We start from the raw sequence: 23,396 nt of genomic DNA, 5'->3' as shown, positions 1-23,396 counted from the left end.
ATCGAAAAAGTTCTTCCATTTATTTAATTTGCCATGTGAAACATTACAAGGTAGTTTACTTGCATTTGAGGATCAAAAAATCCCCATTAACTGTGGAAGCAATGATATTCCCTTTAATTATTTTTCTAATTGCCTTGTTTATATGGTGTGAAAAGCAATTTAAACATGTTTTTAAAAAATGTTTCCAACGCAAGCTAAATTTTTGGCCATGAAACAGCACCTTCCTTGTACTTCTCCAGCTGTTGTCCTTTCAAAGCAGGGGATACTATTCTTTTTGAACCTGAAAAACAGAATGTCAGTGTGTTCTGTGAATTTCCTGTGATTTTCACCAGTGGAACACATGCCCAGAACCAAGCTGAGTCCTTTCCAGAGGTAAGCAGGCCTTAGCCAACTCTTCATTAACTTCAAAGGGAGGCAGGGAATTGAGACAATTATCTGCATTATAGAAAGCAGACCCTGGTAATTCACCCCAAGGGCATGCTCGGTCACTCTCAATTTTCTGCCTGCCTTGTCTTGCCAGTGAAGGCAGCGCCCTCTTTAGCCAACCCCATGAGGAGAAAGATTCTGCAGCCACACCACCAATTTGCTCCCCAGCCCTGACACAGAATTCTTTCAGCAAACCTTTTCCTTGTGTGTATGACAGTTGAGGGATTTTTTTGGCTTTTCTTCTGTGAAGGGGAAACAATTGGTCATTGCACTGCCAAGGAAGGATTTCCTATTCCTCTCTAGCCTCTCAAAAGCAATTTCTGCTTTACTCACTGTGTTCTTTGTTGAAAAGAACTGTGACAAAGTCGAACGCATGGCATCTGTTTTGGAGGCCCTTCGACCTCCTGCAGCTGAATGCAATTGCAGCACATGGGAAGCACCTCCCTAAACAAGTCATTACCTGGGGTTGCTGGTGGGCTCTGCAGAGAAGACCCTAAATCCAGTGCCACAACACTTCTCAAATTGGGGCCAGAGTTCAAACCTCTTAATTGGCCCTCTCACATAGGACTTATCCTTGAGGCAGCTATTCAGACATCAGTAAAAAATTTCTGGAGTCTCTCAATGAGTCATATGTCTTATATTTATATCTAAGTATCTTCAATATAACCAACTCTTAGGCTCTCCTCCAAAAGAGATGCTTTTGACCTCCCTTAAGGTTGTATTTATGCATATTATTGGCAACCCTATCAACTTACCTTGCAGGGTTACTAGTAATTCAGTTTGGGCCTGGAAAAATTTGTATAAAATAATCAGGAGTCCATGGAACAAGATGATTTTAAAAAGCACAGATGGATCAGCTCAAAATTTGGAGTGCACTCTTTCCATAGTAGACACATACATGACTTTGTACCATGTCAATATGGAGTTGAAGAGGGAAGATGTTTAAGATTGAGGTAGTGAAGGAAAACAAATGAAAGAGTCTTGCTTTGTATTTCTCTGCTTTATATTCCTGATTCTGCCCAAAAACACAGAGAAATTGGGCTAGTGATGCACCACGTTTAAAAAGAAAATGAAATGATGGTGCCTATGTATGCCAGAAGCTACGCTCAGTGATTTCAGGCAATCTATTAGCTAATATCGCATGATCCAATCTCCTCTGATTCCTTTCTCCTAAAGCCAGACCTCATTTAAAAACTGTGTGTTCCTGGGAAAATTTTAATAAGGAAGCCGAGACTACCTGACCCTACCAAACATTCAGTACATTGTTCTTTGTCACTCTACCAGTAAAATCAGGGCAATGGCCTCTACCATTAGATTAGAAGAATCATTTCATGGACCAAAGAGATATAAAAAGATCCTTTCTCTGTGTTTTCAGGCAGAATCAGGAATATAAAGCAGAGAACTACAAAGCAAGACTCTTGCATTTGTTTTCCTTCACTGCCTCAATCTTAAACATCTTCCCTCTTCGACTCCATGTTGACATTGTACAAAGTCACGTATGTGTCTACTATGGAAAGAGTTCACTCCGAATTTTGAGCCGATCCATCTGTGCTTTTTAAAATCCTCTTCTTTCCATGGACTCCTGACTACTTTACACAAATGAATCCAGGCCCTCAATCTCAGATCCTGCAAGTTAACATGGAAGCATTTGAAAAGTATAAATACAATGTGCATGCCACTCAAATGCTTAGCATTTCATCTACCTGGACAAGTATAATTTAGTAAACATGGGAAGACTTTATTGGAACCCTTTGTTCTTATCTTTTAAAAGCTTTTAAAGAGAAAAACAAATTTCTTGTTATACTGGTCCATGCAATGACATCAGCCCTAAACAAACATGATTGAAGAGTTAGAACAGAGTTGAATACCTGCCGTACCTTTTTCCCAAACTCTCTTGCTTTAATCTTGAGTTTATTGACTTGAGATTCTGCCACCTCTGCCCTTTCCTTCACTTCATTCAACTCATGTTGCTGCTTCTTATACTTGGAAAGGTATTGATTGGCTTGTGCTTCCTATAAAAATAATAAAAAAAGAAATCTCCATGCCTATATAGTCAGGTTTTTTTTTTTTCTGCTCTGACATGAAAAAGTTGAATAATGTGAAAAGAATCTAAACTTCTGAGTATTGAATGGGATATCGTATTTTGGTATGATATATTAGGATTCAGACTTTCTAGCAGGTATAAGATCCATTTTTTTATAACTTTTGTTCCCTGGAAATTCAGAACCTAGTTGGCACTTTTCATCAACTGGATGCAGTAGAGCTCTCGCAGACTGAAAATGTGCTGGAATAAACACAGTTGTCTGTTTTGTCCTGAGTTTAACATCCTATTCTACCCCTGAGTAGAGGGGGCTTGTCTTTAAAATTATATGGGTCAACAGGTAATTATTAGACCTTGAGCTAGAACAGGTAGTATTTTAGGCCAAATCATTGAAATGATCAAAACCCCTCAAGAGTTAATATTAGGGATAAATCAATATATATGGCACTTACCAATTACATTCCCTGTAGTTATAGATACTGACCCAGGGATGGCAAGTACATTTCAATTTATGGTGGTTTTGTCCACAACCATATCCAGGATCATCAAGAACAAATACTGTGAACCATGTTTATGTTTACCCTAGGTTTGGGGATGAGGGAGGCCCCAGGGTGACTACCTTGCCCAAAACCGGCCTTCCCTACATGACACTCTGCTTTTACCTAGCTCATTTCTTGTTGTGCACCTGTTTGGGTGAAACCACAAAGGTAAAGGAGAGAGCTCTGGCTTCCTGGAGGGAAAAGCCACACACGTTTTTGCCATGGGTGAGAATTCTAACTTGAGAAAAAAACTGAGAATGAGCAGACTCTAAGCTGAGCTGGCCCTCTCTGACAAGCTGCTGGCTGAGCTCAGGGCCACAGATCTCCCTTAATCAGAACAACACTGGGAAATCCAGGAGGCTGCAACTTCCCAAGGCACTCACCGCCACCTCGACTTGCTGCTTGTAATTGTGCACTTTTAGCTGAAGTTTATCCATCTGAGTTTGCATCCTGCTCAGATTCTTCTTGTCTTCCTCTGCCTGCAATACATAGGCACGTATGGGGAAGGTGATTCAGAGGATCCAGCAGTCTACAATGGGGTAGTCTCATGTGGGGAAATAAGGGTTAGGGGACTTTATTAAACATCATCTCACAGTTGTGATTTTTAACAATGGGTTTAACTCACCCAAGTTCCAAGAAATTGATAAACAGAACTGTCAGCACTAATGGTCATTTGTCCTGATCCACCAACCTTTGCTGAAATGGGAGTTAAACCCATTAGGTTCAGTTTGGGTCTGAATGTCTTTCCAGCTCAACCAAGCTATATCTGCCTGAAGCTATATCTGTATACTTAAAATTAGTAGTGAATTATCTACTGTTATATTTTACTTTAAGGTGGTGGTGGTGGGGGTGCATTCCAGATGACGAGCTAAATAAAAAGCTGTATCTTTAGCAGGAATGAAGTGCATTATTATAAAAGCCACATATGCAAAAATGAAAACCAATTGCTCCCCAATCAAAACAACTATTCCTTTGAACTTTCTAATTGACTCTTGGTTTTGAGTAATAGAACTATAGAAAGATAAATTTTCTGGAATTCTGATGCAGACATCAGCAGAGATAGCAACGAAGATTCTACAAGCTGTGGGAACCATGGTGTGCCTATTCTCATTGCCTCAATTACAATCCAGCCTCGGGCTGGAGAAAGGAAATCTGGTGGGATAACGTTTCTCAACTGTGCTCCACAGAGCCTTTGGTATTCCAGGGGGAGAGGAGGCTAGAGGCAGGCAGGTAGATAAGGCTCTGCCTGCCCCCTCTTTCCTCATGTCCCTTTAACTGGAGTATTTCCACACTGGAGCTATTGAACTTTTCAAAGGCAGAAAATACCTCAGTTTGCTCAGGGTGGAGAAGCTGATTTAATCAAGAAAGATCTACTGCTGCTTAAAATTTTTTTCTGGCTCCATTTGACCTATTCCATCAAGTATGAACTTTTTTGGCAGCTTTAACGTTCACCCTACTTACCTTCCATTCCCCCCACCACCACGAACCCACTCCAACCAGGTCACATTCTCCTGTTTCCGCAGAGCTCCCCTGCTTACTTTGTCCTCCTTAGGTTTAGCTAAGCTGTTCTCATCATCTGGAATGCACCCCGCCACACACACACCACCACCTTAAAGTACCATATAAAAGTAGATATTAATTACTAATTTTAAGCATCAGGAGACAGGGATGAATATATATATGAAAGAACCTAGTTGGGGAACTGAGACAAGTCTGGTTCAAATAAAATCCCTTCTTTGTTTTTATCTGCCTATCCCTCGATTTCTCAGGTTTATAAAATTCAAAAAATTTGTAGCATTATGTGCTTACAGTAAATTATAAAATCAACACAAGTTTAATTGCTAACAATCAGTTTACTGAGAGGAGAGTAAATTGTTGGTAAAGGAGGCCACACAGAAGAAAACTGAAAAAAGCTAGAAGTGGTTGCTGATGTTCCTGATGTCCCTCCCATATGGGAAGGCAAAGCCACTGATGTTAGGCCTAGGTTCCCATCTTAAGCTGTGGGGCATTGAGTAACTGGTGGCCATGGCTATGCACGTCCTAGATTTCCCAACAAGAAAAGAACTTGCCATTCAGCTGTGAGAAGTGCCGTTACCTGATAATCTCCAACTGTAGTGCCTTTGGGACCTGCCACAGCATTAGCATTGAGGCCACACACTTCCTAGGCAGCCCCCAGGCAATGGCTGGGCACAGTGAAGTCACCAGAGTCTGGCCATTTCTGCCCAACATGGGAGTCCTTTCTGGGCTATCTTCGTGCTGGATGCTTGCCCAGAGCTGCACTACCATCTGACACTCTTCCCATCCCCTCTTCCTCCCTCAGCCTCTCCTTTCACGTCTCTGCCCCATCCTGCTTGCTTGCATCTTCATCTTTCATAGATGTCACTTCTAATAGATCCCTTGTACATCTAACTCTATCCTGGCATTTGGTTCCTAAAGAACCCTCTCAACACAGCAACTTAACCAGATTGTATTTCCTTATCCCTAAAAATGATACTACATTCTTGACTAGATGTGTAAAGATTAAATAATATCTACACAGATTCTTGGATGTAGGAGGCAGTTGATGGTAGAACTGAGTAGGTGGGTGGAGAGTGAGGGGCAGAGGAACTATCTTGACCTTCTATAGCAACTACAAGTACCTAATCTTATGTTCTGCTTTATAGCACATTTTTCTAGGTGCTGGAGAGAGAAAATAGGACAAGTTTCCAAATGCTAGGGGGATATAAAGGAGAGGATAAATGCGGCATGGGGACCAGTCATAGAACTGCCATGGAGTGGGACCACACTTGACTCCTTTCCAGTAGCAGAATCTTCCCAGAGGACTTCTCCTAAGAAAATGATATTTGTGACCCTTTCAAAATGACACTTTTAATTGCACCTAGGAATGGGCTATCACCAAACACCCTGCCTCCTTGTCCTGGTGGTTATTTTGATGATCGAAATGACTCAGCATTAACCTTGAACATTTCAAAACCAAGTACCAGGAAATGTGGAGTGTCCTCTAATATCTTTTTAAACTTACAGGGTCTAGCCTAATAGATATTAGCTGATCTGATGGCAGAGAATAGGCCTATCTAAGCATTCTGCAGACACTTGGAAGAAATTAATAAATGCACCTCATTCTAGCACATGAGAAACACTAGGATTATTACAATGAAGAAACAAGGGTAAGGCACAACAGAACAAGAATGCATTCCTTGGGACAATGAAAACCAAAAAAAAAAATATGTAACTTTGGTTTTTTGTTTTATAATGAAGTTGTTTACAGAATAAAACAATAAGAATAATCAATAGGAAAATAAAAAGAAAAATCCAGACGTTAAAGCAGCATTTCACACCATCAACACGGGTGGCTTCTCCACCCTCCTCAAAAGAAGAGTAGAATAGCAAACTTTTAAGTTCCCAAGGTGTTTACCTACTTAGCCATACACACCATGGGCCCACTTCTCAGTGGCTTTGATATACCTAGCGTGGTCTAAAGAAGTGTCAGACTAACTCATCTTACAAAAGGAACCACTTAATAATAAAAGAGCTGTGCAAGTAGCTCATTTCGTCTTAATTAGCCCAAGATGATGCTTCTGAAGTGCTGTGCTTTCTTATCTATCCTTCCTGCTGCAAGGGAAGAAGACTTTGACATCTTTAACAACTCAGCCTCAGGAACCAGAATCAGTACTAAGCAGACCTTGCATTGGCTTTGTCAAAGAAGCTGTAAAAATGGGTGCCTAAAATGAATTTGTCTTTGTATTGGAATAAGCTATCATGTGCAGTGTGAGAGAGCTGGGATAAGCTATCATGTGCAGTGTGAGAGAGCTAGGATAAGCTATCATGTGCAGTGTGAGAGAGCTGGGATAAGCTATCATGTGCAGTGTGAGAGGGCTGGAAAGTGACTTATAGCATCTGTGTTCAACAATGGAAATCACACATCTACTGTGTGACAGGGGGATGCCAGACCCTAGAGGGGAGAACAATATAGTGCCTCTGCCATCAGAGAATCTATGTTGACTGCATTAGAAAGAAAAAGGAAGCAATGATTGAAAGTGAAAATGTAAATGATGATATTTTTACTTTAGAAATGCATTAGTTACTTGTAAGAAGTCTGCCCACCTCTTTTCAATTATTGCTTGAGACCAATGTTAGTCAACAGGTGAGATTCAGAAAGCTTCAGAGGTCTCTCTTTAGTGTTTTGTTTCCACCTGGCACTAGCAACAGTGTCCTCAGTGGCCTTGAGTGTTTGTGCAACCAGAAAATAGGAGTGGAAATGCACCCCGCTCCAATTGAGTCAGCATCCCATGTAACCTGCCAGCTGGGTAGCCACCCGAGCCTCTGCCATTAACTTCATTTACACATTGTTCTCACTCAGCCACTCACAGGAAGGCATCTTTATGAAAGCACTGCAAACACTATGTGTGAAAAAATCCAGATGGTATAAATAGCTTTTCACTTCTAATTGCAACTTGCCGCTCACATTTTGTTTCCAGAGAGCTCTGAAAAGACTGATCCAAACCACTAATAGCACAGGAGCTCTGGGAGGGTGAGTCAGTGTCTACTGCTGAAGGAGAACAAAGATGAAGACAGAACTGCAGGAGTCCCAGAAGGCCATTTCAGGCTTGAAGGAGCACTTTTCTGCAGGGTAGCGCCCAACCAGCCAAACAGGGAATGGTTTCCCGGAGTACCTGATAGGTCAGCTCTTTGATGCATCGCTCAAGTCTGCGGGCTCCCCTCTGGGCCTCTGCACTGCGACGGATTTCACCCTCCAGTTCACCTTCCAGTTCACGAACCTGCAACCAAAACGTGACCTCAGACCACATGCTGCCAGCAAGGCTGGCCTTCTATTTGCCAATTGGCACAATCATTGGAAAGACAGCAAAGTGTCAAGGGAACATGCACACACCATTTCTGGTAGTACTTAGACAGGACAGTGTCTCGGGAAAACTCTCTCACCAAAAGTAAGATCTTTTATGGATTCATAAAAGAACTGTTTAGACTGAAATATGTGAAAGGCTAATTCACACAGATATGAGAAGCTTTTTTCTTGAATTACAAAATCACACCCAAAGTGTATGCATGAATGTATATGTAAGTATAGAGAGTAAGCAATGTGTAGCCCACTTGAGGATTTTGTCAACATACTACCTAATCTTCAGCTGCTTTCTCTACATCCAGCTCTGACTCTCTAAAGATATCGGACACTGAGTTTATGTCACATGTATGTCACCCACAACCCTACAGTCCCACTTTGTGGGAGAGCTATCACACAGACAACTGCCTGCAGCCTTCTAGAATTACACAAACGAGCTTAACATTCATTCAACGCAGGTGCCTACTACATACCACACCCCAGTGCTAGGATACAGCAGTGAACAAAACAGACAAAAATCTCTCCCCGGAATTAGCATACATTCTAATGAGGGGAAGCAGACAGACAAAACAAAGTAAAATGTAGGCTATGTTTGATGGGGACAAGTGCCACAGAGAGAAATAAGGCAGGAGAGGGAGTAGGGAGTTGATGTTCGCTGCTCCCCCTGGCTGGGGGGCTCTTGCCCAGGTATCCTCTTTTCCTGCTTTCTCCTTGACGCCAATGCCACCTTCTCCAAGAAGCCTTCCTGAGGACGGAAAGGCCAGTGCCCTGTGCCTAGCGCATCTGACCCCACCTCTTACTCCCCACTGGAGCCATTCTTCCCTCCTGTACCTCCTCAGAGAGGTGCAATGTGAAGGGAGGGGAGCAAGTGTGCAACTTCCTTGTGGATGAAGCCCATTTAAAGCAATCTTCTGACACCTGTCATATAGGAACCTGACACACAGTTCTGTCTGTCAGGATGTGAGCTCTCACAGGCCCTTCTACTTTTTTTTAAGCACTTGTTAAAAATTTTGGGGGGAATTAAAGTGATTAAAACACCTTGGGGAAAAACTGCTCTACTAAAGCAAATCCTAGACATCATGTAATTCCACCAGTAAATACTATTGGATATCATTCTAACAGGTAATGATGGCACCATGGTTGTGTCTTTAAGAATATTAACCATCATTCCTTAGTATTATCTGATATTAAGGAGTTCATTGCTGGTCATTACTACTGAGTTATCACTGGTTCTAGGCCATAATAGTGAACAAACAGCAATTGAAAATAAAATCTGGAAATCTTAGAATTGAGTTGGAAAAAACAGTTTCGTGTATTTTTTAGGGGGAAAATGCATACTTTTAAATGTTATACCTATATGCCATTTCTCTTATACCAAAAATCTTGGTTCTTATATATGTCATTGGATAAACAACAGTCTTACTGCTAATAGCAATTAAATGTTGGTATTTTGAAGTTATAAATGCATGGTTTTAGCCATTCTCTTGTTATTTTGTCCTTATATTGAGGGATGTATGGACAAAACACTATGTTTAAAGGTCACTGAGAATAATTCCTACTTGTGTATGTTTAATGCCCCCAATTTAATATGTCATTAACTTCATTTGCTTCCACTGGTGTTAAAATTTTAGGGACTGCTGAGTTTTTTTCTTTGACTTAAACTTGTTTTTTTAATTATAAAGTATGCAAATGATTTATATGATTTTTCCAATCAAAACAGTTAAACAAGATACATTATGAAGGACCGACTGTCATCTCTGTGTTATCCTCTTATAGATAGCCATTTTTATTTTTCTGATTTATCCTGTTACCATTTCATTTTGAAAATACAAGCAAATGTGTACACCCTCATCTTCCCCCACTTTCTTGAACAAAAGGATATATGCTTTCCACATTGCCCTCACTGTATGACTGTATGGAGGTCCCCGAAATGTACATTGGTATTCCATGGTATGGATATACCATAGATGTGCAAATGTGATACCCTATTTTTCAGAGGCCCTTTTGAACAATCGAATCCTAGTTGAATATTCTTTCCATTCTTGTAGCATTTATCATATGCCTTGTCTGTAGTCATTAAAATGGATTCCATAATTTTACAAATCTTATTTTCAAGATGAGTTACTACTTGTTTTTAAGCTCCCTGAAGGCAGATACTACATCATTTCTGTCAGTCCTTACTGTATCTTCTCTGAGTCTTTCTTGATCATTGATTTAGTTGTTTTCCCTCTCCTTTCTCTGGCTGTCAGAAAATGGGCATTCTCTGCAGAGGAAATAACAGGAACAAAGGCACAGAAGCAAGATTGCCAGGGGTGTGTTTGGAAACACCAGGTAGCCTTGGAGTGAGAGCCTGGAGCTGGTGAGGTGAGCAGGAAGGGCTGTGTTGTTAGTTAGCAGGAGGGAAGTCAGATTTCATCCAGGCCAAGGAAAGTCCTATGTGCTCACCCAAAGTCAAGCAAAGAATGAATGCATATATTGAGATCTGACACTCTTAAAGATCTGAAAGTGCTAAAATCAAAAGTGATAAAGGGTGTGTGTGTTGAGGGGCAGATCTGGTGTCACATTCCAGGACAAAGAGGTCTTGAATTGGGGACTGTCAAGCCCTCATGATTACCCAGACTCCTACCCTGGATTCTAGTTTCTGGATTTGTTTTCTACTCCCCATCAGGGCCGTCTGTTCAGCTTCAGCCAGCCTTTTCTGTAAGTCTGTAATTGTCTGCTCCATATTTTCTCTCGTCTTTTCCAAGTGGGCAATGGTATCTTGCTTCTTCTTCAGTTCTTCTGACAAGTTTGCTGCCTGGGGTGGGGGAGAGAGTGAAAAAGGGACTGAGCTAGTGCAGCGGTAAATTGATCTTAACATTTTTACCCATGATCTTCAGTTCCTGGTCTGACTGGCTGCCGCACCTTGCCTCTGTATATGTGATCTCTTCCCATGATAATCTCCCTAACCACTACCACCCTTGAGTTTGTTAACAGTAATGCAATAGAGACAGCAGTAGCTACAGGAAAGAACAGGGTAAGGAGTGGTGGAAACAGACCAAAGATGAAGAACCATATGAACACTATTATACAACACCTGTATTAAAAGAAAGATGACCAACTGAAGCAATGGCTTCTAATTGAATAAAGTACTGGGATGATTGATTATTGAATAAAGTAACTTGTGTCACATTAATGAACCAGGAAAGATATGGAGAAGTGCCTACAAAAATCTATTCACATCTCACTTCTATAATTCTGTGACTCACTACACAAACAAGTTTGGCTCCAGGAATTTGGCAGTAACAGATGCTCTCACTGCCAATAATCTGGCATGAAAAAGGTTAATTGTGAAGCCTGCTCTTGGCTTTGGCTATGTGTACGAGGGCTTGGTGTCTCGATGCAATCATTAAGAACTGTTTTGAGAATCTCTAGGTGCATTTAATGTAAGAACATGGCCCTCACAGCCAAAGCTTTTCTATCAGGTTACCAACCATCTGCAGAATTTAAGTGTGAGACTTTCATGCAGATGGTGAGGGCAAAGAATGAATTACGTTCCGTGATGTGGGGTTGGGACTCAGAGTTAAACTGTAGGAGGTTTGGAGGGTGGGGTCAGAGATGAGTTCACTTTTCAACACAGTGTCAAGAAAATCTTATCAAGGCAAGATTAAGCAGACAGCATCTTCATAATGTACGATTGCTTAAATTTATCAAACAGGAGCACCATTTTTATTCCTTTCTACCTATGTGGATTTTCCTAAATGTTACACATATTTGTTCCCTTGGCCATCAAACATCTTCAAGGTTTCACATACCTCGTTTTCATCAGAGATCAGAATACCTGCCTTGACACAAAACGGAGGAGTGATAGGCATGGTTGCCCATTCTTAGAGGGGGCTGGGTTCTACAATGATTAGGTGGTTGGGATTTGGTACAATGGTTTTGTTTAGTTCCGCAAGTGTTAAATAACTTGAGCAAATACAGACACAAGCTCTTTACCTCCTTTGAATTTTAAAATGACTAACATAAAATATAATCAAATGTCCTGTCTCCTAGTTTAGCAGGGGGGATCTGCTTCCCTTCATGTGGGAGGATCAGGGCTGTTGCATGTGGTTGTGCATTTGATGGGCTGCACAAAAGCTCTTGATGGAGAAGGGGTGAGCAGAGACAGAAACCAAGCCGGAGCCCCACTCTGCAATGGGACCTTCAAAGCTGAATCTGCCACACACAAACCTCCCCCTCCACTAATATATTTCTCCCAGTGGTACCTTCCGCTAACCATGCCCTCTGAGAGAAGTGCTGCATCTGCCCACAGGAGGTACCCAGAGGGTGGCCTTTTTTCAGTCCCTACAAAGGTTCACCAAGTTTGGCAGCCAACTCTGAGTTCAACATCATTTAGGAAAATCACTGCCATCAACAACTGGAAAATAAAGAAAGTATAGCAGCCCTGAAACCCTTTTTTACCAACCTGATTTTGCTCTTCAAGCAGTAGTACAGGTTGTTTAAAAAAAAAAAAAAAGTGAATTAAGCATTCTTTCCAAATCATCATCATAAAACTGTTATAGACCCTAGGAAAAATAGCTTTTTGTAAGGAAACACAGAAAGAATTGTTTCTAGACACTAGATATATTGATTCACAAATGAAAAGTGGCCTAACCGAAACAAAAGAAGACTCCTGCTTCTTTTGTTTATATATAAGGTTTTGCTTATAGCAATTCAACTGCTCCTTTTCATCACCAGGGTATGTTAGTGGGAGGGGCTAATTGGCCTAATTTTTCAAGATGAGAACAAGGAGGCAGAGAGGTCAGACTAACCTCCTCTTGGCTGTATGGGAAATCAATGGAATACTTTTTGGCTGCAGATGTGCCCCTGCCCCTTGGCCACTGCGCCACTGAACTCTGGGAGACAGGATTGAGTAGGTGGTCAATGGACCCACCTCAGTGGCTGCCTTCTTGGCCTTCTCTTCTGCATTTTGACACTCCTGCACCACCTCTTCAGCTTCTTTCTGCATCTGGGCAACATCAGCCTCCAGTTTCTTCTTCTGGCTGAGGAGGCTTGTGTTCTAAAGAAAAGCAGCATTCCTATTAGGCAAGTAAAAGCCAGCAATGTAAATGCAAGCTGGTCTGTTCAGGACATGCAATGGGAGTCAGCTCTGGCCAGAAGCAAATTTTATTATAGTGAGCCATATTCCCTTAAGCTATGCTCCCAACCCCAAAAGGCTTTTGCCATCAAACTTGAATGGAAGGGATTTCACCCATTAAAAGTTCAGGACTAAAGAGATTGCAGCCTGAATCAGAAGGGAGGAATGGTATCTAGATAACCTACAAGCCTCAAACATGCGTTTGGTTTTCAATGGGTTGAGGAAATGTTTCTCTGCCATTTGCTTTTGGATGTGGTAGAAACAAGTGTTCTAGAGCAGAAGTTGGGGTCAACTGCAGACATCTGAGGGGCAGAGGTTGGGGAATAAAAATTGTAACTCCCAGTATGCTGCTCCAGAAACAAAAAAAATCATTCCTCTTCTTTTTCTACTTCCCTTCCTATCTTACTTTACAGTGAGGAGGTGGGGAAAGTAGTTCAGAATAAGCCTCCTCCTCCAGCCCTTAGGTACCCTCATTACCACGGAGGATTCTTTGTGTTCTATGGTTGGTGCTGCCCTGATTCTTTCCTTCCTGAGTTGTGACACTAGAGGTCAAATATCCTTTTGCTGCTATTTGGTCTGTGTTTGAAGCCCAGCTTTTCTGAGGGTGTGAAAACTCAGTATATATAAAAGGCATAGGCTTTCTATTTTTTTATTTCTCCTTTCACTTTATCCGTTTCACATTCACTTGCCTCTGGCTAGTGCCTTTCTCAGTAGCACGATGAAGACTTGGAAATAGAAAGATATGCCAGGCCAGGTGCGGTGGCTCAGACCTGTAATCCCAGCACTTTGGGAGGCTGAGGGGGGTGAATCTCCTGAGCTCAGGAGTTTGAGACCAGCTTGGGCAACATGGCGAAATCCCATCTCTACCAAAACTTTTACCAACAATAGCTGGGTGTGGTGGCATACACCTATGGTCCCAGTTACTCAGGAGGCTGACGTGAGAGGATTGCTTGAGCCTGGGAAGCGGAGGTTGCAGTGAGCTGAGATTACACCATTGCACTCCAACCTGAGTGACAGAGTGAGACTCCATCTCAAAAAAGAAAAAAAAAAAAAATAGAATGATATTCCAGCATCACTGGTTCTATCTACCCCACTTTCTCTATGACATGAAGCATCTTTATCGAGACTGCCATCTTTTGTCCTTGTGGAGAGCCAGGCCCTGGATACCTCCAAGATTTCCACTGCCATGGCCTGAGAGATGGGGTGGAAATAAGTTGTATTTTCCTGAAGTGTTTTTTGGATGCTCACAGCACAGACCCTATAGAAACTATTTCTTTGTAGAGGAAGGTACAAGTACAAATACTAATTTGTTTGTACATAGAATCATTTAAAATTTGCTAGGGAGACAAGGGCTTAAATCTTTGCAAACTGAATTACTCTCTAATTTGTTATTTTTATTTTTTTTTAGGAGAAAGGGAGTTAGGGGGTATTTTGCAGAAAGGTAATCTAGATTGTCACAGCTCAGGTTTGAAAAAGGCACTTGTAATCAGTCAAAGATAAGTTTAGCCTCATATGTTAGTCCTAGGCTAGAGATCTGGAAATGCAGCAGGTAGCTAAGAAGGCTCCCTAAAAGGTTCAATATGTTTTGCTCGGTAATGTTCTAGTAACTGCAAGGTGCCCCAGCATGGTTTAGGTTGAGGAGAGGTCCTTGTGAATGATATAATATCACCTAGACCAGTGCTGGTCAAAAGGTACTCTTTCTATGAGCAGTAGCACCTGAGAACGTGTTCACTTTCTAGGTCCCAACGCAGAGCTTCTGATTTAGTGGATCTGGGGTGAGATCTGAGAATTTACATTTTTTTGTGTTAGGGATTCTTATATGTACACATCAAGTTTCAGAAACTCTGCCCTAGAGATCAGGTCTCCCCTGCCTAATTTTCTTCTTCCCCAAATCCTCTCCTCTCTATGCATGCTTTTTCTCTAACTGATCCTCATCTCTCTCTAGGCTAGTGATTTTGCATCATATTGGATCCCACTGGTGCATTATTATGTATGATATGCATGGCAAATGATTTGTTACCAATAGCAATTAAGTACTATAGACCAGTGGTCCCCAACCCTTTTGGTTTCATGGCAGAAAATTTTTCCACAGATCAGGTAGGGGGGTTGGGTTGGGGGATGGTTTGGGGATAAAACTGTTCCACCTCAGATTATGAGGCATTAGATTCTCATAAGGAGCATGCAGCCTACATCTCTCACATGAGCAGTTCACACGAGCGTTTGCGTTCCTATGAGAATCTAGCGCTGCTGCTGACCTGACAGGAGGCAAAGCTCACTCCCCTGCAGCTCACCTCCTGCCATTGCAGCCCAGTTCTTAACAGGCCCCAGACCTGTACTGGTCTGTGGCCCAGGGGCTGGGAAGCCTTGCTCTAGACAGTGGATGAGTTACTTTTTTAAAAGTCTATAGTCCATTTTATAAGAATCCAACTCATTGTATTTAAACTTTCTTGAAGAAGAAAAAAAAATGTTTGAGTTAGTTTGTTGGGAATTATCTATAACCTACAGACTATTTGTTCTATACCACGTGGTACCCAGATGGGATTGTGTCATAGACAGGGAAAAAAAGGTCAAACTGTAGGCACAAACTAATTGCAACATCTTTCAACAGGCACATTACTGGTTTATACTTTCTTTTATCCAGTATTTTTCAGTAGGGGACAACTGGCATTCTGGAAGGCGCAGTTCCTTGGGCTATCACCTTGAAGGAGTTTTGATGTCTCTGACCCTACTCACTAAATGCCAGTGGTATTGCCCAGTCACTGTGGCAACCAAAATGATCCCACAGATAGTTCTGAATGCCCCAGAGTGTAGCAGTTCTGCCCTTAGGTGCTTTAAACTGTCCTTCACAATAATCACCAGAGTAAAACTTCCTAAAATGCAAATCTGATAAGTTCACTCTTAGCTACTCAAAATTCTTCAGTGGATCTCCATGAGCTGCAAGACAAAATTCAAATTCCATCAGTCTCAGGCTCAGGGTCCCTGGTGACCTGGCCCTGCCTATCTCAGCATGATTTCTGCTCCTTCTGGCTATCCACCCAATACTCTAGCATGTGAATTTCCCTTAGACTCATAAACTCCTTCCCCCCACACCCCATGCCTCTGCCCTTAACTTTTCTCTCTACCTGGCTGGCTTCTTAAATGTCCTTCATGACTCAGACGAAGCATACTGTGCATCTACCTAACTCTCGGATTGTCAAGGAAGGCCTTCTGTAGGGGTGTGCTTGCTCTATCATTATACTCTTAGCAGTGTACTACAATTGCTTAGTTCGATCTTCATTTTTTTAGGACAGTGGAGACATTCTGTGTCTACATCACCCATACCAGTCCAGGTTATGGGGGGGGGTGCCCTATAAACACTTATCACACAACCCATTTACTGTAGATGCTTGTCCTGGAAACTATGGCTTCTTCTGATTCTAGGAGAAGGAGAAGGATTTAAGAATTCTTGCTTCATGTCACTTACATAACCTTCCATTAGAAGCCAGAGTCTGGACAGCGTATCATATCTGTCAGCAGCCACTCAGAACTGTCACGGCTTTCCTGGCTCCAAAGTGGAGCACTGTTTTTATTCTGGGATGCTGGGGAAGCACATGGCTTAGAGAGAGCAGGAGAACCAGGAGCAGGAGTGGTTCTGGAACATTAGGGGATGCTCATCCCTCCCTCCCCAGCATCCTGGCTGTGGATGCCCTGACAATCCATTCTTCTGGCATAAGGCTTATTGTTATGGGTTGAATTTTGTCTCACTCACTCACACACACACACACACACACACACACACACACACACACACACACACACACAAAGATATGTTGAAGTCCTAACCCCCAATTTATCAGAACGTGACCTTATTTGGAACTACGGTCTTATTTTGTTTAAAAGGAAACTAGAAAAAAGGGAAGCAGCGGGGTAAACGAGTTAAAATGAGGTCATTAGGGTAGAACTTAATCAAATATGACTGGTACCCCTATAAAAAGTAGCAATTTGGACAGCAACAGACCCTCACAGGGGGAAGATGCTGTGAAGACACAGGGAGAACACTATGTGAAGGCAGAAGGTTGGAGTGATGCATCCATAAGCCAAGGAATGGCAAAGATTGCCAGTAAGCCACCAGAAGCTAGGAAGGGGCAAGGAAGCATTTCCCTACAGGTTTCAGAGGGAGCATGGCCCAGCTGACACTTTGATTGCAGGTTTTCAACCTCCAGGAATGCAAGAAAATAAACTTCCATTGCTTTACGCCACCCTGTTTGTGGTACTTTGTTATGGCAGCCTGAAAGAAATAACATACTTGGGAATAAATGAAGAGTATGACTGTGGCTCTGCTGCACAGCCTGTCCCTGTGCTTCACAGGCATATCCAAGACTTAACAGGGCGATTGTGCATGGTCCAAGGCTGCAACTGCATGGTCCAAGTGTGGGAACCACTGCCTTCAACCAACTGGCCCAGCTAATACGGAGAGTATATGGGCCCCACCTGGGTATAGAAAAGATTGATTCTTTCTGTTGCTTCCAGGAGCTCTTCTTCTGACAGCCTGCGGCCACGCTCTGTCTGCTCTTGCAAGGACCTTAGATCCTCTAGTTCAGACTGAAGAAGAGAGTTGCGCCGCTCAGCCACAGCCACCTGCTCCTTCAGATCACTGTTCAGTTGTGTGCTGTCATCCAGCTGCATCTGAAGGTCCTGTGAGAGAAAAGATGGGCCTGGAGTACAGATCCCTCTGAGTTCAACATAGACTATGCACCTATGTATGCATGCTCTGACCATAGTTCTACGTATTTAGACATAAGCATGCTCCTTCACTCTGGAAAGATTGTATTTGTTGTCCTCATCTTTACTGCTGAACACAACAATCTGTTGCTTAGTTTACTTCCATAAGCAGAAACATTTTCCACCCCTCCCTACCCCATCTTACAGTTTTAAAATACCTTGATTTGAATCTGAAGCTGGCCCAGGGATTTGGTTGCCTCTGACACCTGCCGGTTGGCACAGCTAAGCTGGAGTTCCATCTCATTGAGGTCCTCTTCCATCTTCTTCTTCAGCCGGGTAGCCTCAATTCTGCTCTTAGCTTCAGAATCCAGACTAGACTGCATGGAGTCAATGGTACACTGCTGTTTCCTCCTAATTTGAAATAACAGTTGGAGTGGGGGAAATGATACATCCAAATTAATCAAATTCACCTGCTATGTTTAAAACAGTACAAGAAATAGAAAAAATAAACTAAAATCCAAGAAAAATATTAAGTAACTAACAAAATGAGTCTAAGGGCTTTTATTTTAAAAACAGAGAGAATGAGAAGTTAGGTTAGTGAGTATATATCCACCATAATGGACTAAGTAAGGTTTCCAGACCAACTTCCCTGAAGAATCCAAGAAAATACAAGAAGCTTTTCAAGGTTCCTGTGAGGCAGCTTTAGTCTCATCTGATATCCCATAAAGGATGATCTAGGGCTAGCACCTGGGTTTCCTGTGGTGGCTAAGGATGAAGGAAGGATGCTCTTTCAGACAGCCATAATATTTCAACTACTTTCAATGGTGAAAAATATCTGAACAAGGCAGGAAAAAGCCACTCAGGTTGGAACAATTCCTGAGATGCAGCAATACTGCTACAGTAGCCTGGAGACACAACTCTCCTAGAATAAAATGGTTATCTTTCTCTAGGAGTTTGAGAATACACCCAAGGATTGGCTGACAAAACCAATTGTGTGATACTGAATTACTTTAACACTTTAAATTCCCTCCTAAGAACAAAAACTAGAACTAAAAACGTATTTGCAAAGTGACAGAAAACAATAGCTATGTGTTTAGGAAGGCCATAAAAAAATAAAAAATTGAGAGAATCCATGGGAAATTTTATTTCCCAAACTGTTTGTAGTTAGTTTGGGACCATGTGACTAGATTCTGGTAAATGCACTGTGGGCAGTAATGAAGTTTACCATTCCAGGGCTGGCCCATAGAACTGTTCACTTGTGAGTTCCTGCACTCTCCCTTCCCCCTTTCTGCCAAACTTGATGGCCACATACAGAAGATCATGGAATCACAAGATGGAAAGAACTTGGGTCTTTCAATGACTTTGAATGTTATTGACCCACTCTTCATCCTACCTCACAATGGCCTCAAACATAGGCAAAAATAAACTTCTATTTGTTTTAAGTCACCAAGATTTGGTGATTGTTAGGACAGTTTAACTACTATAATAGACATATGCCCTGTTAAGCTCAATTCAGAAAACAGGGACCTGGTGCTGGACAGATAATAGAGAACAGAGAAGGCAAAAGCCTTTCTATTCTTCTTTCTCATAGAACCTATCTACACAAATTAGATTAGATCAGAATTCGATTCCATGTTGAATTGTCATCAAGTCAGTGTCCTAACCTCTGTGAGGTCGATCAAGAAAGCATACAGGCCGGGCGCAGTGGCTCATACCTGTAATCCCAGCACTTTGCGAGGCTGAGGTGGGCAGATCACCTGAGGTCAGGAATTCGAGACCAGCCTGGCCAACATGGTGAAATCCCATCTCTACTAAAAATACAAACATTAGCTGGGCGTGGCAGAATGCATCTGTAGTCCCAGATGAGGCAGGAGAATCACTTGAACCCAGAAGACAGAGGTTGCAGTGAGTCAAGTTCACACCGCTGCACTCCAGCCTGGGCAACAAAGCAAGACTCTTGTCTCAAAAAAAGAAAAAACGGCATACGACCTACAGGGGGAAGAGAGGGGTCAGAGCTTGAAATTGGTTGACAGGTGGAGGTGCTGCTTTTCATGACCTCCATTCTGCCCATTGGTGAGAGAGGCCTTAGAAGCAATTATGGAAATGTATAGAAAATAACTCTGTCTGACTCCAGAGTCCAATGTGAGCACCTGTCCTCTGCCTGTCCTTAGGCTCTGGGCTTTTGTTCAGCTTCCAGATCAGAATCCTATAGGGATCTCAGTAGGTAAAGTTAATATGGACTTTTAGGGACTGCATTATGTCCCCCACAAAATTCATATGTTCTTGCTTTACCCCCAAGACTTCAGAATATGACTATATTTGGAGATAGGGCCTTTAAAGATGTAATTAAGATTAAATGATGCTGTTAGGATGGGTCCCTAATCCAATGGGACTAGTTAGTGTCCTTATAAGAAGAAGAAGAGACACAGGGATGCATGTGCACAGAGGAAAGAACAGATGAGGATGCAGTGAAAATGTGACCATCTGCAAGCCAAGGAGGGGCATTGGGAGAAACCAAACCTGCCAACACTTTGATCTTGAACCTTTAGTCTCCAAAGCGGTAAGGAAATACATTTCTGCTGCTGAAGCCACCCATCTGTGCATTTTGTGTTGACACCTGTAGTAAACCAGGACAGGGATGCTCACACTCCACATCACCAAAAGCTGTCAAACACTTATCTGTCCTGCACTGGGAAACTCTCATTTTTGCCACAGTTGACACTCCTTACACAGGAACACTGAAGCATCCCTAGCCTGGTGTCAAACTCCTCTGTACAGAAATACATTCTACTTAAGCAGGCAAACTGCATGTTTTAAACTACACTTTTCCCACAGTTGTTTATGAAACTTCATGAGTGCCTGCAGACAAGTAAAAAGTGAGATGCTTTAAGAGACATGGGTATAATACAGTCCTGGAGAATGGCTGCTAAACAATGAACACATTTCATACAGAGTCAAGAAATCTTTAAAATGAAAACTCCCTCAAGTACATTCTTTAAGAAAAATGATGCATCCAAGACCAAGGGCAATATAGGAAGAAGTACCTTCTTTTTCCTAAAATGTGAAACACAATTTAAAAAACCAAATGCAAAGAAAAATCAAGATGATAGAACTTTGAAGAGCTAATGATTTTAAATCATTAGTTCAGCATTTAAATCATTGACAATGCAATAGGTCATTTATTTCCCTTAAGATATTTCTAATCTATGTCAGAGAAATAAGGGATTTTTTTCTTAATCCAAATACATATGAGCCAGCTTTAAAATAATTAACAAGTTATTTTGCTACCATGTCTGAGTTTGAGATTCTAATTTTCAAAGACATTCGAAAATATTTTACTTAGAAGTGGGAAAAGATTTGAGCATATTCTGGCAGAGATTCACTCAGACAATAAAATAAACCAAGTCAGATGTATATATAAATTAAGACCATGTGGCAAAGTTTGACATGACTGAGATCAGAGGAGTGGACTTTACAGAAGGAACATTACTATGTACCTGGGGCTCTAGACTAGGGGTGGGAAAACTATGGGCTGTGGGCCAAAATCCCACCATGCCCATTTATTTCCTATTGTCTATGGCTGTTTTCAACCTACAACTACAGTGTTAAGTAACTGCCACATCTCTGTGGCAAACGAAACATGTAGCTAGCAAAGCAGAAAATATTTAACATCTGACCCTTTAGAGAAAAAGCTTGCTTAGCCTTTCAATCAGTGATTAACCAAAACAAACAAATGCAGTATGATAGAATAAGGATTTCAGTGCCTCATTCCCAAAAACACCTCTCTGGGTGTGTCTGGGAGAACAGAATACAGCTCAGAAAGACCATGGCTGTGGACCAGTATGATGACTCTCATGTTTCAACATTTCCTCCAATCAGAGAATTACCTGAAGATGCAGGATGCACCTGACCAACCTGTTGTCAGCTCAGTCTTGGGCCATGCAGTAGGCCTTCAAGCTGGCCTCGTTTCCTCTGTCTAATAAGATGGGAAGATCAAAGCCAGCTACAGCTCTTCTTCTCCTTCCATCAGTGACTGCACCATCACCTCCCTACCTCAGCCTATGCCAACTATAACATTATTTATTTATTATAGAAATAAATAGAATACCCTATCATCCAAAAGTGTCTATGAAGGCCTGACTAGAATATGAGGCAGTGTCTGGTGAACATTAAGCACTCCAATATCTGTTGAACAAGTGAAACATATCACACACATACCAGCTGTTTGTACTTTTCACCATCAACAGGCATCCAGGCTGGGCTCATTCAGAATCAGGCCTCACCAGAGTGGAAGACATGGCTTGGCAGCAGAGCATGAGTTGAATGAGTTACCCAGTTTGCTGCACTATGAAGGTTTTCCTTTGCCTGTGGGTCACTTTCTCTTGCTTTTTGGTCCCTTTAACTTACTCACCAGGTCCTGTCTTCCTGGGAACCTTCTGTTTCTGTGGAGTTAATGATGGGTTATATGGGCATATGACCTGGAACCTGATCTTGCCCTCAGGCAATATTTTCCTTGTTCTATAACTTCCCTGGCTTATCCTTGATTGCTTGGAATCTTGTACTTGGCTTATTTTGTTTTTCCTGGCATTCTATTCAGTTTCCTTAAGATGCCCTGCTAGCCCCAAAGTCAAACTATCGGATTAAACCAAGGCATTTTGGTACAATCTATGCTCCGAGTAGAAAGGGTCTGGGCTGGTATTTGTGATATTTTGTAAAATAAGCTCATCTTTTCCTTCTGGATATTCCTATTATAGTTATTATGAATCATTAACTAAAATTTATGAATAGCTCGTCCCCCTGCTTCCAGCCCACCCCTTCTTTTCTCAGCTCCTTATGGCTTTTGCCTATTCTTCAGTTCTTTCTTCTTCCAGCCCTAGCTCTTTGGATCTCTGGCTTTTTTTCACACTAAGATTCTTACAATTGGTGAACTGCTCTACGACATTCAGATGTACCTGACGAGACACAGGCTCTCTGAGGATTCATTTCTCCTCAGCTGGGTTTATTTATAGGCACAGGTCTGATATTACTTGAAATCAGTGTTATTTGTTGCTTAAATCAGTGTTATTCGTTGCTTTTTTTAAATCTGCACAAGGAGACATTCATTTTTATTCCTGGTGGAAAGAAGTAGGGCAAATATCAAGGCCCAAGGTTTTTGCCCTTCATCAGAAAAATTCTTTTAGACACTGACTCAGAACCTCTTAAGTAGATCAGAATTCCTCGCCACAGTCAGTCCTATAGAAGAAAGTGCCAGTGAGTGAGAGCAAAGATAACTCAAAGCACATAGAGGGCCAAATTTGGCTTGACATCCTCATTAAAAAATTGACCCCCTTGAGAGTTTTGTCTAAAAATGGGCTACAGGAAAGAGGTCAGTTCAATTGAACATGTTAACAGGGGTTTTTTTTCTCTTTTTCTTAAAAAAAAAATGGTTTAACAAATACATTGAAAGTAAGTTGCCAATTGAATCTCAGGCTCAAATGATTTTTCTTGCTAACATATGGCATTGACTTAAGGGAACAGATTAGATAATATAATCATCGTTAATTCCATGTGTTTATAATTGTGCCTTTGATCTACAGCGTGTGAAGTGCTTTGCCAACATCAGACTACTGATCTTCCTCACCACCTTCTGTGACATGTAGGGGCTGCTTTTATCCCCTCACTTCACTGAGAAGCTAAGAAGTGGAATGTCTAAAGTCATCAGCTTGTTATGAC

The 23,396-nt window shown here is 41.8% G+C and overlaps 1 protein-coding gene across 1 annotated transcript in view; it reads right to left on the bottom strand.

The window, feature by feature from the left end:
• The window catches only part of LOC105477550 (myosin heavy chain 15), a 128,796-nt gene continuing 105,400 nt past the window's right edge, over nucleotides 1-23,396 (bottom strand). Inside the window, exons 34-41 of the mRNA XM_024791456.2 lie at nucleotides 17,903-18,095; nucleotides 17,454-17,657; nucleotides 12,780-12,905; nucleotides 10,491-10,661; nucleotides 7,680-7,784; nucleotides 3,390-3,485; nucleotides 2,304-2,438; nucleotides 1-280 (exon numbers count right to left, since the gene is read on the bottom strand). Coding sequence (XP_024647224.1) covers nucleotides 266-280; nucleotides 2,304-2,438; nucleotides 3,390-3,485; nucleotides 7,680-7,784; nucleotides 10,491-10,661; nucleotides 12,780-12,905; nucleotides 17,454-17,657; nucleotides 17,903-18,095 — 1,045 coding nt within the window. The 3' untranslated portion in view covers nucleotides 1-265. The remainder of the gene's footprint in view (nucleotides 281-2,303; nucleotides 2,439-3,389; nucleotides 3,486-7,679; nucleotides 7,785-10,490; nucleotides 10,662-12,779; nucleotides 12,906-17,453; nucleotides 17,658-17,902; nucleotides 18,096-23,396) is intronic.

Source organism: Macaca nemestrina, chromosome 2, assembly GCF_043159975.1.
Source record: "Macaca nemestrina isolate mMacNem1 chromosome 2, mMacNem.hap1, whole genome shotgun sequence".
NCBI lineage: Eukaryota > Metazoa > Chordata > Mammalia > Primates > Cercopithecidae > Macaca > Macaca nemestrina.
The sequence above is the reverse complement of the archived record's forward strand: the minus strand, read 5'-3'. Positions and strand labels throughout refer to the sequence as shown.